The sequence below is a fragment of the Ambystoma mexicanum genome, chromosome 5q, assembly GCF_040938575.1.
Source record: "Ambystoma mexicanum isolate Mex_15411 chromosome 5q, UKY_AmexF1_1, whole genome shotgun sequence".
Lineage (NCBI taxonomy): Eukaryota > Metazoa > Chordata > Amphibia > Caudata > Ambystomatidae > Ambystoma > Ambystoma mexicanum.
Genome location: NC_090933.1, coordinates 1270926994 through 1270950476, shown reverse-complemented (window position 1 = coordinate 1270950476; position 23483 = coordinate 1270926994). Strand labels below are relative to the sequence as shown.

The following is a 23483-nucleotide window of genomic DNA, read 5'->3' as shown; positions in this document are numbered from 1 at the left end:
AATTGTGTTCCATTTCCCTCTCAAGCAACAAGTGTGCCTATAACTACTAATGTTAATTCATTTGGTGCAATGTACTTCTCATTATTCACAAACCTTTCATCCACTGAAAAATGAAATGTAAGCACCTGTTTGTGGTTTTCACCAACAGCTTCCGGTGCCTTTGTCAAGTGGAAACTGAACAGGATTGGGACTCTCAAGCAGTTTATGCACATAGCATGTGAATACAAAGAAACAAAACAAGACCACAGAGTTAATGCATCCCAAACTCCAATGTGAAACAAAAACCCACAATGATTACATTACAGCAAGACTAGTTGCCTGATGGACAGTATAGTGCAAGGAAAACGTGTCACCTTTCTTGGATGAAAGTCTACTAGGTAAAGTGCAAGATTTCCACTTCTCGTCTGCACTGCCACTGTCCTGGCTAGCAACCCGAGGTTCTGGCCTTGTCACGACGATATTCTGGTCTTCCTCGTAATGCTGCCGAGAAAGATGTGCTTGTTTGGCTGACAGGAGGTACAAAAAGGCGGTGTCTCCATCCTTTCTGATCCCATAGGAACCAAGCGTCCTGTCATCGATGCAGAGACATTGGCCGATGATCCATCGCTGAACACGAGGATGGAACCCATACTCATGAAACACCTGGAAGAAGAAGCAGGTCTATAAACATCACATTGTACCTGGTGATTTAAAACATTTGCAAATGTGTTTTATAAAAAAAACATTTACTGTAAATGTTAAAAATAAACCAAAGCATTAAAAACTAATTCAATGAGTTTCTTTTTCATGTAAATGCCAATTGTTTTAAAAAAGGAACCCCATCATGATATGGAATAATACATTATATAAACAGGAGATAGAAAGCTCTTAATCAACAGTTATCAACATTAAACACATAACTGTTCTGAAAGTGATCAATTCGTAATTTATTGAATCATAAAAGTACAAGTTATAAAAAACTTTGACAATTATAAAACCCTGTATACAAAATACAAATCCTAAATAGTGACAAACACTGCCTTCTGGACTAGGCTTCGATCCTAATTGATCGGAGATCGGTCAGGCTAAAGAGGCTCAAATTAGCAACTCTTAAACACATTCATCAATAGTTTGACATATAACTGTTCTAAATGGTAAAAAAGACAAACCATTGTCATATGCTCAACATGTTTCAGTCCTCTATCGGTTGTTAAAGGGACCTTCGTCAGGCGTAGTGTCACTGATAATTCTATTAAAATAGTTACAAGATCTACTATTAATGTAAATAACTGTAGAATATCTACAGTTGCTTGTAAAACAGTGTGGCTGTAAATGTATTCGTACAGTAACCGTTGTAACTGTTGAAAGACAACAAAAGAGAGAAAAAGAGAATCAGCTATAAATGCTAGATAGGGTTTCTTATAGACATGTATTAGTCTAGAGCGGGCCTAACGGTCAAAGTACCTGGTCTGCTCTGTGGAGTATATTGCAGAAGTAATCTTGAATATAGCAAGAAATGTCTTCTCATTCGCTTGAAATTCCCTCTAATTGTAGAGATACTTCACCTGTAAAGCAAATATTATGCTAATCAAATCCTGAGTGTTTTAGACTCAAGCCGGGCCGAGAGGAGGAACACATGCACACGTCTATCCAAAAATAGCTAGCTGTAGTAAACAAAAGCTACCGCTGGGTGGCTTTCCCTTCATTAGTGCTGTAGGCGGAGGACGGGGACCGGAGACCAGAGCAGGAAAGCTGCAGCTGAATCTCGGTAAGTGCTATTTATTTTTCTTAAAAAAATAAGCACTAGCTGCGCTTTTTTTTCTAAGTTTTCCGGGCTGGAGGAGCCCGGAAAACTTAGAAATAAAACCGCAGCTTTAAAAACGTATTTATGTTTGCGGTCGCTTTTGAAGTGACCGCAAACATAAATACAACGTTATTGTGTTGGAAAACGCTGCGGTTTTTCTTTCCAAGTTTCTCAGGCTCCTCAGGCTATTTTTTAAATAAGCACTAGCTGCGTTTTTTTTTCTATGTTTTCCGGCCTGGAGGAGCCCGGAAAACTTAGAAATAAAACCGCAGCTTTAAAAACGTATTTATGTTTGCGGTCGCTTTTGAAGCGACCGCAAACATAAATAAAACGTTATTGTGTTGGGAAACGCTGCGGTTTTTCTTTCCAAGTTTCTCAGGCTCCTCCGGCTCGGAGGAGCCTGAGAAACTTGGAAAGAAAAACCACAGCGTTTTCCAACACAACCGTGTGTGTTTCTGCCTGCTGTGGCTATCACTTTGGGTCTCCGGTGCTCCCAGGGGAGCACCGGAGACCCAAAGTGAAAGCCACAGCAGGCAGAAACACAACACGGTTTTGTTTACATGCCGCGTAGTGTTTCTACCTACATCTGATTTCCCATTTGGGGCTCTCGGGCTCCCCGTGGGGAGCCCGAGAGACCCAAATGGGAAATGCTAAATGCTGCGTTGTGTCTGCCTAAATCTGCTTTCCCATTTGGGGCTCTCGGGCTCCCCGTGGGAAGCCCGAGAGCCCCAAATGGGAAAGCAGATTCAGGCAGAAACAACGCGGTTGTTTTCCGCAATGCGCGTCGTTTCCCGCAATGCCGCATTGTTTCTGCCTGAATCTACTTTACCATTTGAGGCTCTCGGGCTCCCCGTGGGGAGCCCGAGAACCCCAAATGGGAAAGCAGATTCAGGCAGAAACAACGCGGTTGTGTTGGAAAACGCTGCGGTTTTTCTTTACCAGTTTCTCAGGCTCCTCCGAGCCGGAGGAGCCTGAGAAACTTGGAAAGAAAAACCGCAGCGTTTTCCAACACAATAACGTTGTATTTATGTTTGCGGTCACTTCAAAAGCGACCGCAAACATAAATACGTTTTTAAAGCTGCGGTTTTATTTCTAAGTTTTCCGGGCTCCTCCAGCCCGGAAAACTTAGAAAAAAAAGCGCAGCTAGTGCTTATTTTTTTAAGAAAAATAAATAGCACTTACCGAGATTCAGCTGCAGCTTTCCTGCTCTGGTCTCCGGTCCCCGTCCTCCGCCTACAGCACTAATGAAGGGAAAGCCACCCAGCGGTAGCTTTTGTTTACTACAGCTGGCTGGCTTTTCCTTGTTTAGTGCCGCAAAAGCAAAAGCCAGCACAGGAGGGCCTCCATTTCACAAAATGGATGCGCCCATGTGCTTGCTTTTGCGAATTTTGAACTTGAATAGCTCAAAATTTTACATAGGAAGTTTTAAAACAGAGAATGCTAGTATTATTTTTTATGTTGTCTATCTATTTTTTAAATAAAAATGTTTACTAGACCATCCCTTTAATAGTAGATCTTGTAACTATTTTAATAGAATTATCAGCGACACTACTCCTGACGAAGGTCCCTTTAACAACCCATAGAGGACTGAAACATGTTGAGCATATGACAATGGTTTATGTCTTTTTTACCATTTAGAACAGTTATATGTCAAACTATTGATGAATGTGTTTAAGAGTTGCTAATTTGAGCCTCTTTAGCCTGACCGATCTCCGATCAATTAGGATCGAAGCCTAGTCCAGAAGGCAGTGTTTGTCACTATTTAGGATTTGTATTTTGTAAACAGTGTTTTATAATTGTCGAAGTTTTTTATAACTTGTACTTTTTGATTTAATAAATTATGAATTGATCACTTCAGAACAGTTGTGTTTAATGTTGATAACTGTTGATTAAGAGCTTTCTATCTCCTGTTTATATAAAGTTTTCACTACCCATTACAAGGTAGAGCTCCCACCCAGGTGGTACTGATGGGACTCCCCCCTAAATTCAGTATGTAATAATACATAACAGCTGGATGCCATCATTCTTGAGAAGAGGTGAACTACACAACAGACAATCTGGAATCTACAACGGCTCTTCACTTGGGAACCCCTTCAAAAGTCTCCAAGTCCATGGGGTTCTGCAAGCAACAGGCCTACAAGTCTCTCTGGTGCTGAATTGCAATCAGCTGAAGCCTTTGTTTGGGTCGCGTTGCTAGTTTTGAATGTTAACTTCTGCACTTAGCCTTGCAAAAAGGGTGTTTAGAGACCAGTGGGTATCAGATGGTCCTGGGGAGATAGACTGGAGAAAAAGTGTTACAGGGAAGTAAACAGCTTTTGCAGCAGTGAACTCTGCTTGAATACCTCTGATGTTAAACTAGGGAACCTTGAAGTGAATTACAAAAGCAAAAAAGACGGTTATACCTAAAATAACGTCAACCAATATAAATCCTTCTTGGCATTGACTGCTCAATCGTTACCCAGAAAAAACAGTGCAGAAAGCGACAGCCGTCGCTCACACACGAGTGCGGACACTCCAGCACCTACCCCCTCTGCCCTCTTCCTTGCTCCACTTGCATGTTCTGAATACTCAAGGCATAGTAGGTTTGTCCTTTTTTCCTTTCCCCTCCTCTGTTGTGTATTCAATATGTATCACTACCTTGTTCCCTCCCTTTGCCCTGTGGGCGCTTTGAAACAGCATTTACTTGCTGTATAAGCGTCTAACAAGCAAACAATAAATAAAATAAATAACTGATTTCCATGTAAATGTTTCAGTACTTCAGCAAGGTAAAAAAAGTGAAGAGAGATACTGTGCACAGACATGCAAACAGTGCAACTGTGCCAAAGAATCCTACCGTGTAAGCTAGTGATCTTGTGGAATTGACCGACTGACCCGTGATGTTTGGAGACCACTATAGCCTTTGCATTTGAAATGCGATTTCAACACTGAGTTGCTGACCTGCTGGACTACCAAATTCAAACTAGACAGTGTCCTGGAGTTCTATTTCGATCGCAGGTGTGCAGGGCTGAAGCTAAATGAGCAGATCTGCAGAACAGCAATATGGATTTGATCAATTTAAAAAAAAAAAAAAAAACAGTGAACACCTAAAATCGAATTTTTTAAAAGAGGAACACAACAATGGTTTGGGATTCTGGCAATGCAATTACATAAGAAACCATGGCCAGGAATATGTGTGAATGTGGGGGTAACATGTTGATGTGGAAATGTGTTAATTGCTTAGAATGTATGAACATCGAGAAAAGGATAAAACAAACAGGAAATCGAATACCAAAGGATAAAAGATGGCACACCACGCTTTCTACATAATATTTCTGTAGTTTGGTGTAAAATCTAATATGGCTGATAGAAAAGCACAAAGTGCAAGGAAGAGGGCCGTTTAACCCAGTAGACTTTTATACATTGCTAATCTTAAACCATTCCTAACATAGCAGACACAGAGGTGTCCGAGGGGTGCTCCCGAGCTTAAGGTCAAAAAGTCTGGCCAGTGTGAGAAACCAGAAGGTGTCTCACTGTTTGAATCCTGGGGATCTCCTTCTCAGGTGGCCAGGGTACGGCTATAGCCCTTGGATCCAGACCTTGGCGGTGGACAAGTGCAGGAGGATCACCTGGGTGAGGGGAGTGGGGGAGGGACATCCGATGGTGAGACGTGGTATTCCCCCCCCCTTTCTGAAACTTCCTCCACCTTTATAGGTTATTCTGAATCCTGTCCTGTTGCCCCTCCCCAATTCCAACAAGTGCCACCTCAGAAAGGAGGCATGGGAGAACCGGGAAAAGTAAATTACATGCGTCACCCTGTGTACTACAACAGGACTATCCCCTTGTTTCCAACCATTTTCCGGACTTGCAGGAGATTAGTGAAAACTACAACTCCCACAATCCCCACTTCCATTCTAGAAGTCCAACTACTGGGACAAAGAAGAGGCCTATGGGAGTCATGAGGATTACCCATCGGAATCCATGACCAATGGATTCCTATGGACAGTCTTTATGGTGTCCAGCTAATGAGGTCAGGAAGGGAGGCAAAACTACTCACACCCGACTCCAATCCACTCTAGCTAGGAGTATAAAAGCAGCAGCCACAAACAGCATTTTGAGCGAGCTGGGCATGCTGGAGGGTGCCAGAAAGCCAGAGAGAGACCAATACAGCTGAGAAGAAACTGGAAGAGGAAAGACAACCCAGACAGAGCCTGACTGCGCTGGAGTTTTTTCTATTTTTGCATAAATTCAAGAGTGGACCCTTTGTAAACTTTGAGAGGGGTCCAAGCCCAGCAGAGGGAGACCCATTGGTGAATGAGAAGAGAAAGCCGAATCTTCAAGACAGCCGGTGAGTCAGAGGCAGCATGCACCAAACCGGTCTGTGAATGAAGGTCAAGGGGCGACAAAATACAATACAATGAAAGGGAATCTTAGTGAATGATAAAAGGCCTGCGCGTCCAACTGAGCAAAGCCTGAGAAATTGTTAAACATGTAGTTTAACCCTGGCTGAGGGGAACCAGAGTGAAAGTGAACAACAGATGAGTGATTGAAATTTGAAGCCAAGATACAATACCTCGGACAGAGTGGTCCAGCACCACGTGTGCTCATTCGAAAGTCGTTCTTAAGGTATCCAACTGAAAGGTGGCAAATGCTAAAGAGTCATAACTAATTGGGAAATCGAAGTGGTCCTGCAACAGGTCAAACAAAACCACGTGTACATTCGAAAGTCTTCGATTTTAATAGAATAAAGAAAGTATCCTACAAAACAAATTAAGTTGGTCCAAGCCCGGCAGAGAGAGAGATCAGCTGAGAGTTGTTAGTCAAGTTTGTTTTAAGAGTTAAGTTGGAAAAGTTAAGTTGGAAATTAGCCTCCCGGCAGAGGGAGACTAATTGAACATTGTGTTGAGAAAGGCAGAGGGGGATCTGAGGTAAATAGTGAATCGCCTGAGAAATTGAGCACTTGTAAAATCCTAAGAGGAAAATAACTTAGTCGCATCAAGCCCTCTGAAAGAAGAGACTTTGAAAGGCAAAGAGACTTGGACACGGAAGGCCCTGTTGCCAATGATTGAAGTGTATCCTTGTGCTAGAAAAGCCAGAGACTGTGCTAAGCTTGACTGTTCCGTCTTGTCCCGTGCTGAAACCGTGGGGAGGGGAGGCCAGCGGCCAGAACAACCTGACATATCATTTTGTGAGCACACTTTCTTTTTCATAATACTGTTTCCCACACTATTTGTATTTAGAGGTAAGGATTGGAAATAGGTTTATTAGTATAGGCCGTTTTATTCTGACAAGACACCACAAGGACTGTGTTATTACTATTTGATAGTCATAGCTTGCTCCCATCTATAGATTTAGGATTAGATAGGCATTTAACAAACCCTTTTTGAAGTTCAATAAACACTTGTGTCTGTTTTACCGTTTATACCATGCCTTCCTTACACCAGAGGAAAAATAAAAAAAAGATGTGGGCTGTGAAAAGGCATAACCTGGACAATATGTATGTGTTAAGACCACCAGAGTATGTCCTAAAACATTGCCATTGCTGACTAAAGATGAACAGACCAATCACAGAAAGCTGCAAATTACTACACCGCAACAAGCACCTTCAAAAGTGTGCAGGGCACTACAAAAAGGCACACTGAAACAATGAAGGATGGCAAAGCATAGATTTTGAACAAGCACCACACCGTGAATGATGTAAATGATGGGTAGCCCGAGATAAATGAGGTTCCGCTAGTTCTGGAATGCTGAGGAGGCCTGCTAATCAGCAGCCGGCCATCCAGGTATGGATATATGTGCCTCCCATCCCATGCCTTCCATGACATGACCTTGGAGAAGATCCTGAAAGTTATGCAAAAGCCAGAAAAATGGGACCTAAATTGGCATTGGATACTGTATGCTGCAAACTAAAGGATCCAAATAGCCAGGCCCATTAGATCCTGCTGGTAGCCTAGAAAAGGCTGGTTCGATTGACACAAACAGCTAGCTACTAGAACCTACATTTTATTTTATTTATAAAAAAATCACAGGAAAAGAAATGTGTCCTATAAAATGTACTGCTGATAACAGAGCGGAGGACATTGGTCCTTTAGGATGGGGTGAGAGAATGTGGCTTGAAGACCAGATGTTGCAGGGCAGGGTTCAAAATGGAGGGGAGCTATTTAGCTTGTAGCCTAGAAGAGCTTGGTTAGCTCGACAGCAATTACCAGGAGCTACTTTTGGCTCTGCAGGCGAATTGATGCAGAACACACACATCTATGTCACAATAATGTGCTTGAGGCAATCTATTAATAAGCATTAGTACGCATCTAAATTTCACCCGTCATAAGGGGACATAAATAATGGGCAAGTTTGACTCTTAAGTGGAATTTAGATTTGGGGGTCACTATGTACTAGCTCTTCGATATCCAGTGGGAGCTCCTGCTCAGTGGTTAATGTCTGATACCCAAGAGCTGCTTTTAGCTCCTGCTCATTTAATCTTAATTTCAATCACTTTAGGGGAAGGTGGAAACAAACCAGGACAGAGGACAAGACAGAATGACATAGGAATGAGATGGTTGCGGAAGTGCTAAAGGATATAGGGGTGACCGAAAAGTGCTGTAGGGTTGTCCATTAAGGGTAGAAAGGAAAACAGAGTGATTGATAGGTAGAATTCTCATCTTGTGTATAGTTCTCCCCACTTGGTGAGTCCCCATGCACTTTTTTGGCTGGACTATTGGCTTTTTCTCTGACTCTCCTGACTGAGTGGGAACCTTTTTCCTAACTCATTCTTTTCTGTGACTCCAAGAATCCTTTTTGGTTTCTATTGATGGAGTCTGCTTTCCTCCATCTTTTTTTGGCATCTGTATTTTACTATTGCAGCACACAGCACCTTCAGTGCAGTGTTGCTGGAAGCTCCTTGAGCTTGCCCTTTTTTTTCTGTGCTAACTTTATGTTACCAGGCTAGGGGTATACTGTTTATCCTACCTATGCTTTTCCTTTTTGATATCAGCACACCACACTGTATGTGGAGTGCTCAGGGGACACATTGTATCCCTTTTCTCACTTCTCCTGCAACTTCTATTTAGTCTTATTTTTGTTGAAACTTCTGTTTATTGGTAAGTTATTCTGCACAAACAGTATAGGTCAACATACACAGTTATAATAAAACATTTTACGAACCAGGTCGACCGACCTCCCCCACCCATATTGTATTTGTGTAACGGGTGGGGATCCCGGCCGTCACCCTCCATTGGCAGCTATTTCATGTGCCAGCATGGCTTGCTACAGAGTCACTGTTTTGTTGAATGATGCCCAAAATCCCCTGGTCCTACACCCCCCTGCCACCCCTCCCAACTGTTAACTACTGCTACGGATCGGACTTCTAGTTGTTGGTGAAGTAATGGTGCCAATATTTGAGCAATTTATGCTGGTTATGTACGAGCTGTGGCATATGAGGTCTGCTGGAAGTCTGCAGGCGAGTCTGTGGCTGTATGCTTTTGGGATAGGGTCGCTGTCACAGTGGTGTCGCCGGTCCCAGTGTGAGATGGGCTCTTGTCAAGAAACCAAGCGCTCAATGCTCTCTCCGACTATGTTTCATCATGGTCCTGTTTCAGCCTACAGCCCTTCTCTTTTACGTTGTTCACGGTATCCCAGAAGGACAATGCTACGTATTGTGCCGAAACATCAAGTACAGATAAAAAGCAGTACAATTCCAAGGCACAATGGCTCTTTCCATGAGCGTTGGGGGTTGCCATGGCGATGTTGGTACCCTGTGGTTCGTTTGTTACGTGCTAAATCCCGTTCGAAAAGCATCCGTTCTGTCACATGGTTACTTCATTCCTAAATTCCGCCTATGCATAGTTCACTGAATCAGAATTAGTTTTAGCGTTTTGAAACCATGCTGCGTTGTTTAATCCTATCCCAACTCTTGCTACGTTCAACGGATTGCTCTCTCTCGTCTTGCTCTTCGGACCAGTTAGAACTTCTTGGTTACCGACTCTTTGAACAAACTTGACTACGCTCTTGTCTCGCGCTCTGTCCTCGTTACAGCTGTATGTTTTGGACTCTGCTTACTCCTATGGATTTCTTTGCCTATCATTTGGGTCGTTATTGCCCGAAAGCTGCCGACTTTGAACTTTTTTGGATTGCTTCTTCAGGAAAACCACGTCCTTCACAGAACTGCTTTCCAGCATTACAAATAGACTGCTTTTGACATTTTGCTAGCATTATTCCAATTCGAACTGATATCCAGGAATAACACATTGTGCTCGGACTATAGACTGCAGTGTGAGAACTCTGAGGCGTCCTCATGCCCACGGGCCTTTAGGGGAGCTCTAAACAGCTGCAACCTGGAATGTACAAGACAGTTATCTCGCTTCAGTTTCAGGGCAACTCTTTGGTAAGACTTTCATGTTACTAGTAGATGTGTTTGTTTTCTCACGTTTAAAGGTACACTTAAGTTTGAAGGTTAGTCATTCATTGATTCCCTTGCTATCCTCTGCTCATAGGATATACGCCTCATCTGCATTTAAGAACAGGAATTCCAAATATATAATCAGGTAATTCTCCTTTGGCACAAAGGTGCACCTCTCAGCTATATCTTATTGTATTGCTAGTCATTTTGTTTTGTGGTGTTGATCTTGTGCTTTTTCAGGCCAGCAGGATACTGTGGCATCCATCCATCCATCTTTTGGTCAATAGAAATCTGTCAATCAGTTTATACTCCTGAGAGTTACATTGGCAGAAATAATTTGTCGGCTACACAACGGGTTCAACTGCCTGAAGCAGAACACCTTTAGGTTACAGGGGGTTCCGACAGCTCTATGGGAGGGTGTCAAACAAATCCCTGAGTTTACGTGTCAATTCTGCTTTGGCTGGGTTCATTCTTTTAAGTGCGCCTCTCTCCAGGGAGCATATCTTGGCCAACATAGTGGATAATTGTGGTTTAGTGGGTGGCGCTGCTGCTTTCCAGTTCACTACTAGCAGTTTGCGGGCGGCGCATACTGATGTGTTCATGACTTTGCATGTCAGGGAGTCCGAATGCCAGTCCTTATAATTGGCCCCGAATAGCGGGTCTCCCGGGGCCAGTGTTATATCAGCCTCAGGGAAGTGGGTGGTCATCTGCCCTTGCACCGTTCGCCAATATTGTTTGATCATTGGGCAAGACCGTATGTGCCCATCTCTGCGCACCCGCGCCACCATAGAGGGGAGGATGTCAGTCCCATTTTGTGCATTCTGGGCAGGGCATAATAAAGGCGTTGGACGATTTTAAACTGGATTTCTCCATTTGTTGGGTTAACTGATGTTCTTGGGATGGCTGCGAAGTACTGGTATATGTCCCCCGTCTCAAAAGGGATACCGAGGTTGCGTGACCATGCCTCCGCGAGGGCGGAGTTTCTCCCCACATTGTTTGGGATGGCCATGGAATAGAATGTGCGGAGGTGCCGGTGGGTTACTATCTAAGTTTGAGCTCGCAGGGGGCTGGGAGAGCTTGCCTGGAGGGCTCTGAGGTGTAGCATGTTGAACTGGACGATCCCAGCCCTTTAAGATGAGTAGCAATACCCTCGAGATGGATGGGGATGCAGATTTTATTCATACATCAATAATCAAAACGACTAGGGTAGTTGGCAAAAAAGATAACTGTTTTAATATCAATTATCTAAAACATGGAGTACAACGGACATCAGACGTCGCAGCACAATTTCTCTCTGTGCACTTTAGAAATAACATTTCTTTTAAAGCAAAAAATCATCATAGGTGACGTTTATCCCACGTATTTCTAATGTCATCCTACGTGGCAAACTACAAAAACAGTAACGGTGATAGGCTCTCAGTGAACATCTAAGTATACGTTCCATACTAGTCTAAGAGTGAAACTATGTGATTGGTTACTTATCAGGTGGGGCAACTAAGCTTAACTTTCCGAGATTCACTTTGTAACCCAATTAATCCAATCATTTTTAACTGCGACACTAGAAATGCAGCCTTTTTTTTTAAAAAGATCTTTTTATTACATTTTCATCAAAACATAGGTCCATCACATAGGTTATAACAAAGCACAACAATAAAAGCCAATACATGAACAATTTCCTGTTATTAACACTATTAACCTATATCTAGAATCCCAGTACACCCCCACCAAAAAAGATCCATATATTATCCACATATGCAAATAGCTAAAAGGAAGCAATTACAAAAAAACAACTCACATAAAACTCCACAACAGAAAAGAGGTGAAAGAAGAGAGAAAAAAAGGGGGGCTTTTAGCCCCCTCTCTCCCACCTTCTCGCCAATTCTCTACTGCATTTCTTGTATAAGGCATTGAATGATCCCCATAATGAAAGATAATCTCCTTTACCTATGTCCTTCATTGAAATCTTTTCATACTTAGACAAAATCTGTAACTCCACCAACCAGTCCTCAACAGAAGGTTTCTTTCTAGTCTTCCAGACCCTAAGGATTAACTTGACACCCACCATCACACCTTTATCTATCCAGAGACTATGGGGCTCATTACAACCCCGGCGGTCTGGGAACTACGGTACTGGTAAGCATGCCAGTACCGCAGTTCCCAGACCGCCATACTACGTGTTGTGGTCGCAGGTGCCCGCCAGGTTTTTCCCTGGCAGGCTGACCGGCCGGCACCCACGAGGACAGCACGTCGGATGCACCGGCACAACTCTGAATGTGCCGGTGCATCTGACGTCCCCAACCCCATTCAGCCCTATGGGGCAGAATGGAGATGAGGAGGCCCTTGATTCCGGCACCCGAAAATGGGCAAGTACCGGGTCCGCCTAACTCGGCATGACCCGGTTCTTGCCCATTCACGGGTGCCGGAAAAAATGCAACTCCGGTGGCTGCCGTGCCGATTTTACCGGCACGGCTACCGCCAGAGTTGTAATGAGGCCCTATGTTTTCTAGTTCTTTCACACCTACCTTTATGTAAAAGCAAGATTACATTCGCTGCCGATCTTTCCAAGTCTATACCAAAAACCAAATCTATTCTATCAATTACTTCTTTCCAATTTACAAATCTCCGTTTCTTCCCCAATGAGTCACCAGCCATATTTTTCCTTTGATTAATGAAACCAAATCTAGCTATTTACTCTGTTCTCTGCTACTTAATCCATACTAACCTTGCAGTTCCTCAAATTGCAGTAATCTATCTCCATTTAGTAAATCACTTAGTCTCAAAATACCTCGTTTAACCCAACTCTGCCAATGCAAACATTTTATTGAGTTGCAATGTCTCATTATGCCATATAGATGCGTCATGACTAAAACCAAAACTTTGTCTATTTTCTCTAAACCATGACCACAGAGCCTGTCCAGTCGCAACTATCGGTTGTAATTTCAGCTTCTTATTTGACAGCTTTCCATTGGTATAGACGTTATCCCGGTGATAAGGAGCAAAAATCTCCCTTTCCATACGTAGCCAGATCGGTCCCTCAACATTTTCTTCCTTAAAATAATACTAACACTTCTTGAGTAGAAAGGCCTTATGGTATTTTACCAAATCCGGATAGCCAAACCCATCCTCTTCAAATTTTTTGCATCAATATATATTTCAGGATAGGAGGTCTTTTTCCAACACCCCATAAAAAGGATTGAACAAGTTTCTCAATTTTCAGTAAGTGTTTCATATAAATCAATAAAGGCACAGATATGTATAGCATAGTTCCTTAGGCATCAAGACCATTTTAATCGTATACATTTTTGCCCATAAATTCAAGTTCAACCTTTCCCACCTTTTAATAGACAACGTAATCTTGTCTATTACCTTATCAATATTATGTTGAATAATTTTATTCAAATCACCAATTATATGTATACCCAGATATTTGACGCCCCTATGAGACAATCTACAATTCCATGACTTCAACATCCCTTTATCACATGTTCTAGCCAGAGGAAAAATCTGTTTTTTCCCAGTTTACTTTGTAAAGTCTCCCCACTTCCTCGAATATTTCTTTCAACAATGATCCACATTCCTCTAGATTAGAGAAAAGTACCAACATATCATCCGCATAGGACAGTACTTTAACTTCTGTATTCCCGACACAAAGTCCCTTAATCTCCTCACATTGTCCGATGTATGCTGCTAATGGCTCTAATGCCAAGTTAAACAAAAACTGCGACTGACTAGAAATGAGGCCTTTTTTTCTAAAGTCCAGCACTGCTATAATGCGTAGTGGAAACATCCATCCTTTTTTCATCCATATACGGGATACATTACTCACCGTAATCGTATTTCTGATGATTGTATCGGCTTAAGATTCACATGCTATGCATAGGCCGGCATCTAGCGGAAGCTGCAAAGTATTACAGTTTTCGAAATTCGAAAAGGGACGTCGACAGGGAGTGCCAGTAATACTATCCCCAGTGTGACATCCACTGTACCCATGATCCCTCACGCGTCGAGGTCCCTCAGATTGTTTTTTTCTGACATGAAGTTGCATGAAGTTTTGTGTGAGTATAGTTGTATCCAAGCAGATAACTACAGAAAGCTCATCGAACATCAATGCACCTTCTCTCAGTGGAGGAAGGGTGGGCGCATGCGAATCTAAGCAGATAAAAGCATCAGAAATACGATTACGGCAAGTAATGTATCCCTTCTGAGGCTTGTGGAATCTGCTTAGATCACATGCTATGCATAGATTAGCGAGCAGTGTTATAAGAAGGTGGTGGGTCGCGAGAAGGAGCAGCGGCAAATGGAGGTTTTCGAACCGCTTGTCACACCTGTTTATCTGTCTAGGAATGTGAGTCAATGCAGTAGTGCTGATTGAAGGTATGTACTGAGCTCCATGTAGCTGCCTTGCAAATGTTGTCTACGGTGACATTTGCAATAAAGGCTAAAGTAGCCCCAGTAGTCCTTGTGGAGTGTGCTCTGGGAGTAAAAGGCATCGTTTTGACTGCTAATGAATAGCATAATTGTATACATTTGACTATCCATCTGGAGATGGCGTTCTTTGAAATGAGTTCTACTTCTCTGCCTGTAGCTATGGAGACAAACAGTTGATCAGTCTTCCAATGCGGTTTGGTTTCATCTGCATAGTAGATAAGCGCTCTCCTCACATCTAGTGTGTGGAGTTTAACCTCAGCTGAACTAGTTGGCTTCTGGAAGAAGGCCAGAAGCTCAATGGATTGGTTTACATGGAATTTGGAAATGAATTTGGGTGAAAACCTAGGATGAGTTTGTAAAACCAATGTGTCTTTATGGATAATAAAGAAAGGGTCCTGCACTGACAATGCTTGGAGTTCGCTGACTCTTCTTATGGAAATAATAGCCACTAAGAAGGCAGTCTTGTAGGTAATGTGTTTAAGACTAGCTTGGTGCAGAGGCTCAAAAGGGGCTGGGGGGTCCCATGAGCTTCCTAAGTACTACATCGAGATCCCAGCCAGGCGGGGGGATTAGAAATTGGAGGGTGGAGTCTCTTTACTTTTTTTTCTTTTTCTAATGCGCACCAAACCCAAATGTAACAGGGCGCAGCAGTAATGAGGTGCAAAGCTTACAAGGTTACAAAATAGGTCACAGTACGACAAAATATATTTACAGGTAAAATTACAGTAGAAAATTAGATACAAATGAACAAGTTACTTCTTACCTTGTAACGTTCTTTCGACGGGATGTTCCTCCGACGCATTCCTCATCTTAGATATCTCCTTCCAGCTCTGCTGGCCTCGGAAAAATTTTTCTCTAGAGGGCGCTGCGCGTCGACGTCCTCCGAGTCGATGTCCTTCGACAGCCGCCGTATCGACGTCATCCTGCCTATAAAGGCCGCGCGCAGCGTCCGTTGCTCAGTTCCGTTTTGTAGCCCACAATAATACTTTCTGGACTAACTAATCACCCTGAAGGAGCGTAAGCTGCAACAACAAGGGAAGTAGAACTGCGGGGATGGATGGGAGGGTCGATGAGGAATACGTCGGAGGAACATCCCGTCGAAAGAACGTTACAAGGTAAGAAGTAACTTGTTCTTCGAAGGGATTGTGTCCTCCGACGTATTCCTCATCTTAGATAGGCTCCCATAGCAGTATTCTATATTTGGAGGAGGGAGTACTGACTTCACGCTGTCTTCTATTGATGAATAGAATGCAATACAGTCCTTCCAAACTTAGTCTCTTGACTGGAGGAGGAATCCAGATTGTAAAAACGTGTAAAGGTATGGACAGACGACCATGTAGCGGCCGTACATGTGTCTTTAACCGGCACGCCTCTTTTGAGGGCCGATGAAGCTGCAATACCTCTGGTCGAATGAGCCCTAAGGTTTTGAGGGGGCTCTTTCCCTGCCAGTTTATAACATTCCAGAATGGCTAGAATGATCCATCTGGAAATGGTCTGCTTAGTTATTGGTAACCCCAGCTTGTGACCTGTGTAACCTACAAACAGCTGGTCTGCCTGTCTTATCCTGGCTAGTCTACTAATGTAAAAACTTAAAGCCCTCCTAGGGTCTAGCCTGTGTAACCTCTCTTCCTCTTTCCCCGGGTGAGGAGGAGGATAGAAAGATGGTAGGGTAATCTTCTGAGTGATATGGAATTCAGAAACCACCTTTGGGAGGAAATTAGGCTTCACTTGCAGGACAACTTTGTCTTTGTGAAAGATTGTATGAGGGGGTTTACAAGAAAGAGCTTGTAATTCGCTCACCCTTCTAGCAGATGTAAGTGCTATTAATAAAACAGTTTTAAGGGTAAGGAATCTTAACGAACAAGAATGGAGAGGTTCGAAAGGTGTACCCATCAGGAAAGTTAGTACTAAGTTTAAATCCCATAGGGGAACTTGGAATGGTCTTGGGGGATAAACATTGGTTAACCCCTTTAGAAACTGTATTACCAAAGGTAATTTGAAATAGGATGGTTCTTCCGCAGTACGCTTAAAGATGGATAGCGCTGCGAGATAGCCCTTAATGGTGCCAATTTGAAGGCCTGAATTTGCCAAATATAGTAGGAAGGACAAAACCATTGGTGTACCACATGAAAAAGGGTCGATATTCTGTTCTCTACACCAGCTGCAAAATCTGTTCCAACGGCAGCGGTATAAAGACTTTGTTGCTGGCCTCCTTGCCGAAAGCAACACCTCCATAACATCATCAGGGAGGTCCCAATCCTTGTACCTCAGCCTTTCAGAAGCCAAGCGTGAAGGTTGAGGGTTTCGATGTCTGGATGGAGAACCTGACCTCCCTTCTGTGAGAGTAGGTTCTCTCTGAGTGGAAGTCGAATTGGAGGGCAGATGGACAAGTCTAGAAGGTCCGGGTACCACGTTCTCCTGGCCCAATCCGGGGCAATTAGGATCATGGTTCGCCGGAATCTTCTCAACCTCCTGATCATTTGAGGAATGACAGGGACCGGTGGGAACGCGTACAGAAGCGGAAACTCCCAGTCCACTATGAACGCGTCTCCCAGAGCTCCTCTCGGGGGAAATTCCCTTGAGCAGAACAGGTCGCATTTCCTGTTTAGGCTGGTGGCGAACAGATCTACCTGAGGGGTTCCCCAAAGGGCGAAGATCTCTTGAAGGACTTCCTGAGCTAGCTCCCACTCGTGGGAGACTGTGTTCTGCCTGCTCAGAGCGTCCGCTGTCAAGTTCTTCTCTCCGGCTAGGTGAACTGCCGATAGAGAGATTCCTTCTTGGATTGCCCAAAACCAGAGCTGCATTGCCTCTCTGCACAGGGGTAGTGATCCTACGCCTCCTCTTTTGTTGAGGTAATGCATGGCCACCGTGTTGTCCGTCATTATCAGGACGTCCTTCCCTTGTACAGCTGGCAGGAACGCCTTCAGTGCAAGTCTGATGGCTCTCAGCTCTAACAGGTTGATATGTAGTCTGGACTCCGATGGAGACCAACGACCGCTGATGGTCAAGTCGTTGGCGTGGGCACCCCACCCCGTGAGTGAGGCATCCGTGACTACTGTTATCTCCGGCCAGGGTTGCCAAAACTGTCCTTTCAGAATGTTCTCCTGACAGGCCCACCACTGAAGGTCTCGAGCCACCCTGCCGGGAACCTGAAGAAGATCTGTCATTCTCCCTGAGAATTGTGACCACTGAGTCCTCAGTGCCCACTGGAGGGATCTCATTCTCAGGCGAGCCTCTGGCACTAGGAAAATGCAGGATGCCATGAGGCCTAGCAACCTCAAAAAGTCGAAGGCTGGGAGACGTTGGGCATGCTGGAACTTGGTAACCATCTGTAGAATGTCTTGAGCCCTCACCTCTGGTGGCGAGGCTTTTCCCAGGGAAGTATCCAGGATCGCTCCTATGAACTGGAGTCTCTGCGATGGTATCATTTGTGACTTCTTTAAATTGAGGGAGAAGCCCAGTCTGTGAAGGAAGTGGCACACGTGATTTAGCTGGATCTGAGCTTGTTCCGGAGAAACAGCCCTGATCAACCAATCGTCCAGGTAGGGGTAGACGTGAATCCCTTCCCTCCTTAGACTTGCAGCCACTACCGACATTAACTTGGTGAAGACCCTCGGGGCGGAGGTGAGCCCAAATGGCAGCACTCGAAATTGATAGTGAGAGTTGCCAATTGCGAACCTCAGGTATTTCCTGTGTTTGAGATGGATAGGCACATGGAAATAAGCGTCCTGAAGGTCCAGAGATACCAACCAGTCCTGGAACTGAAGGGCCTGGAGGATCTGAGAAAGAGTGACCATCTTGAATTTGTCTTTTCTGAGGAATTTGTTCAATTCTCGCAAGTCCAAGATGGGTCTCAGTCCTCCGTCTTTCTTTGGAATGAGAAAGTAAGGGGAGTACCAGCCCTTGTTCCTCTCCGCTACAGGTACCGGTTCTATGGCACCTTTCTCTAGCAGGTCCAAAATTTCCTGCAAGAGGAGCAGATCTGGAGCTTTCTGAGAGCTGATCCCCGGTGGATGACTCTGAGGTATACGTAGGAAAGGCAGGCAGTAACCTTGGGCAACTGTTTCCAATGCCCAAGCATCTGACGTGATAGCCTGCCATACCGCCAGATGTTGAGTTAACCTGCCTCCTACAGGTGTCCTGTGAGGGGAGTCCTCAGAGTGGTTTTGGGGCGGCTGATGCAGATGCCGATGGTAAAGAGGCACCTGCTGTTGCTGCGGCTTTTGAATATCTACTTCGTCCACCTCGGGTAGTTCTTCTTTGACCCCTTTGAGCCGGTCGTCCTCTACCTCTTCCGAATGCAGAGTAGAAGATAAAGGACTTGCCCCTCGCAGAGGTTCCTGTGGGACGAAAAGGAGTCTGACGGATTGCAGCTCCTAGGGATTTTGCTGCTGCTTTTGAAGTTTGCAGTTTCTCTAAACTGTCATCCGCCTTTTTCCCGAACAAAGAAGAGCCATCGAATGGCATGTTCAAGAGCCTGGCTTGCACATCTGGGGCAAAACCCGACTTTCTCAACCAAGCGAATCTCCTGGTTGATGTACTTGCCGCCATTGCTCTGCTGATACTGTCAGCCGAATCAATGCCCGTCTGGAGGGATTCGCACATAGCGTCTTTACCGTCCTGTATAATATTCAGGAACGCATCCCTTTCTTCTCCCTCTGGGATGCAGTCAGCCGCTGTAGAAGCACACTCCCAAAGTGTATGGCTGAACCTAGCAAGGGTGCAAGTAGCATTAACAGACTTTAACGCCATGCTACATGCTGAAAAGACTTTCTTTGCCATAGCATCATATTTTTTATCGTCCCTGTCCTGTGGGACTGTAGGATAAGCCATCTTGACATCGGTAGAGGATGCTGCTTGTACCACCAGACTTTCTGGGGATGGGTGTTTAGACAAAAACTCTGGGTCTGTGAAAGATACCCTGTACTTTGTAGACAGTTTTTTATTTACTGCTGGTATTACATCTGGGGTTTCCCAGTTTGTCATGATCTTTCTCTGAAGAGCTTTATGAAAGGGCACCACAGGATCCTCTTTTGGGCCTTTGTCAAGAATATCCGTGAGGTCATCTTGTTGGAAAGATTGTGAAGGTGCAGACCACCCCATGAACTCTGTAATCCTGGCCATTAAGGCTCTGTAGGGGGTTTCAGCATGCTCCCCCGGGTCTGGCTTAGCAAACTCCACCTCAGGGGAAGTGTCTAACCCACTTGCCTCATGTAAAGAATCATGAAGATCCTTTAATCTGCGCTCTTCAGAGGAAAATTCCTCTCTAACTGGGGTTACAGGTCCCTGTAACTCAAATGTGTCTTCCTGTTCAGACAAATCACCCTCTTCTAAAATTGAGGATATAGTTCTCAATTGTTCTGAACTCATAAAGGGAGTAAATCCCATTTCCAAGGCAGAGGGTGCCGAACTTGTCATTATTGGCCTCGAAAACGTCGATGTCGTCGACGCCGACGTCGAAGGCTTAGAGCGTGGCGTCGAAAACAGAGGTGGAGGCCTCGAGGACCTCGACAGAATTGGAATTCTACTCGACAATATCGAAGCCATCGACGTCGAGGGCCTGAGGATAGTCACTGGATGTGTGGTAACCGTGACTTTTCTTGGCGTCGACGCCGGTGTCGAGTCGACAGACCTGTGTGTCGAAGGTCCCCTCGACAACGGCGTCGAAGACATCGACGTCGACGGGACCTTCGTCGACAGCGTCGACGGAACCTTCGAGGAAGGTTTGGAGGTCATAGTCCTGCTCGAGGGTTCGAGACGCGCTCGAGAGGTTTCTTTCGCCGGGTACTGCGACTCGTGGCATTTTTGACCTTCGGGTCTTTCGACCAGAGCATCGCTCTCGGCAGTCTTCGAGGGGGTCGAGGCCGCTTTCTCGAAGACGCTCATCATATTCTTTTGGAATTCCTCCCATTCAGCCCGGGAACTATGTTTCGTGGGGCAAGGGATTCTTTTTGGCGAAACAGAGGAAGAGGAAGACGGAGAAGGGGATCTTCGACGTCTCCTCTTCGAGTGCTTCGATCTCGAGGAGTGATGAGACCCACTCCGAGACCTGGAGCGCGAATGGTGACGAGGAGACGAATGTCTCGACTTCGTCGACGAAGAAGAAGCTTTAAAAGTCTTACCTTTCTCCAGCTTCCCCCTACGCTCCTTCAGGGCCTTAGCTGTCATGGACATACAGTCCTCGCATTCCGAACAATGGTGTTCAGCTCCCAAACACCACAGACAAATTCTGTGAGGATCGGTCAACGACATCTTTTTCCCACAATCTCGACATTTCTTGAAGCCGGATCGAGGAGTTGTCGGTTCCGACGAGGAAGCCATCGAGTACGGATCGAATAACTCGAGGTAAATAGGAATAATCTGACTAAGAACTGAGCAACGGTATTCCGAGGCACTGAGTAAGCGCGGAAAAACGGAACTGAGCAACGGACGCTGCGCGCGGCCTTTATAGGCAGGATGACGTCGACGTCGATACGGCGGCTGTCGAAGGACATCGACTCGGAGGACGTCGACGCGCAGCGCCCTCTAGAAAAAAAAATTTCCGAGGCCAGCAGAGCTGGAAGGAGATATCGAAGATGAGGAATACGTCGGAGGACACAATCCCTTCGAAATACAGGTTATAAAAAGTTAAATTCCGCATTTCGCTAAATCAGGGAGATGGACTAGGGTAACCTAGGTGAGGATATTGCAATATATAGCTAATGGTCGGTAGAGTTGAACAGGTTGATATAGTTCTTTGTGAGTTGTAGGTATGGTTGGACTGCTCTAAACTCGTGAGGCAGGGAGTTCCAGAGTATGGCAGCCTTCACAGGAAAGCTGTTATAGCCAATCTTGGTGAGTCTAAATTTCGGTACCACGAGGCAGTTGGTGTTACTGGCTCTTGTCGGTCTGATGGACGTTCTTCTATTTAGTCTGTCTGCTAGATAACTAGGGGCAGCATTGTTTAATGCTTCATGGGTCAGGGAGACCATGTTTAACAGTATTTTATTGTGGGTAGAGAGCCATTTATGTGGCGTCTGGTGGAGGAGATTTGGTCTCTTTTATTCATGCCTAGTGCAGCTCTTAAAGCGTTATTTTGAAGAGTTTGTATCCTCTGGATAATAGCTTTGTTAGCACCGCTGTATAGAGCATTGCAATAATCTAACCTAGAGAGTGTTAATGCTCTAGCCAGGATCATGCAGCTGTCATTTGAAAGGAATGGTAAACCTGCCCTGATAAGTTTACAAGTGTAAGCAGTGGCCAAGGCCAGAGATTTAACTTGTTTATCGAAGGATATAGTCGAGTCAAGGTAAAAAAGATTTTCACCTCCTTAGTTACACTAATGATGTTTCCATTGCTAGTGAATGAAGAGTATTCATGGCCAAGTTTATTGAGGTTGGAGTGAGTACCCAGGATTATCAGCTCAGTCTTATCATTCAGGCATTGACCTTGGGTGGCCATCCATGCCTGGATTAGATTGGTTTGAGAGATAAGATGATTTTCTCTAACTCTAAAATGGAGGTTTTGGTAAAGCCGAATCTAGTAGTCTGGGCAGTGGGTATATCCCTAGTCAGAGGGGTATTAGGGTGCAAGTTCAATGAGTCTTTTTTTTAGTGTTATTTTATTTTGTAGTGTGTTTATTTTATTGGCTAGCGCATGTTGAATGTCTGAGCACCAGGTCTTATTTTTGATACAGATATCAGGTATGGGAATCGGGGACTCTAGTTCTTTTAGTATGGTGAATAGTTCCTTCATTCTAGAGTTAGATGTGGCTTGACTTTGTTCTCATTGGAGGGGCATAATCTCCAGGTAGTTTCACACTTCCTTTTTAGGAGACGTAGGTCCTTTAATTGTGGAGTGAACCACTTGTTTAGATGGACTTTAGGTTTACTTGCTCTCAGTTTAAGTGGAGCAATCTTATCCAATGTAGTGAGCATAATTTTGTTATATTCATGGAACAGTGTGCTAGGGTCTAGGTTGTCAATGAGGTTAGAGTAGGGAGAATGGCAGGGATCACTCTGTCCACTGTAATATTCTTTTTATTTCTAGTAAGGCAGGGTGGAGCCGCTGTCACGACCCTTACCCCAAGCCCCACTGGCAAGTCCACTTGCCAGGTAGGATCAGGGCTCGGGGCTCCATCAAGGTCTTGAAGGCCTGGCACCCACTCCCAAGACTCTCTTGCGGCCAGTCCTGGCGCCTATGGTGCCAGGCTCATACACTTTGAAGAACTTGTGAAAAGGGGGATTACTTTTTTTCATTTGGGCCTGCAACCAACATGGAGGCACCCACATAGCTTGGTTCCTAGGAACTAAGCTATGCGGTATAATGTTTTGGGTGTGGTGACCTAGGGACTACTTTACCTGGGCTACTTTGTTGAGGATATTTAAACCACACCCGAACAAGAAAGCACGCTTCGTGTTACTTTGCAGACGGCAACGTGACGCTCACCGTGTCCTGTGATCCCCACGAGCCTCGGAGAAGAAGAACCTGCAGAAGAGACAAAAGGGACATCGTTAGCAGCATCTTACCTGCAATCTCCATCCTGTTATCAGCTCTCAGCTCCAGTGAACAGCTTCTTCTGGATTCTGCATACCTTCCGGACCGAAACACCTGAAAGAGGGAAGGAGAGGACAATATTAGAGAAGGCACATTCTGACAGTGTTAAACCACAAATAACACAAGGCTTACAAGGCTGGTCGCCTCCCGGCCGGCACCGCTCCCGGAATCCGCACACGCTGCAGAAGCTTTGCGACCTATAAGGAAGGAAGAAAACAGGTTAGCAAAGGCAAGACAAGGCAGCGCTGCGCATAGCGCTTACTTACCGCATTGTAGTGCACATCACGCGCCATAATTTACCGGGGAGGCCCAACTAAACCGGTTCGCCACACTGAAGCTCCGCACACCTAGAGGAGAAAAATACAT

General features: G+C 44.8%; 1 protein-coding gene across 2 annotated transcripts in view; it reads right to left on the bottom strand.

The window, feature by feature from the left end:
- The window catches only part of SHARPIN (SHANK associated RH domain interactor), a 1065128-nt gene that overhangs the window by 625731 nt on the left and 415914 nt on the right, over positions 1–23483 (bottom strand). For both annotated transcript variants that reach the window (XM_069621811.1, XM_069621812.1), the window contains exon 6: positions 354–642. In XM_069621811.1, coding sequence (XP_069477912.1) covers positions 354–642 — 289 coding nt within the window. The remainder of the gene's footprint in view (positions 1–353; positions 643–23483) is intronic.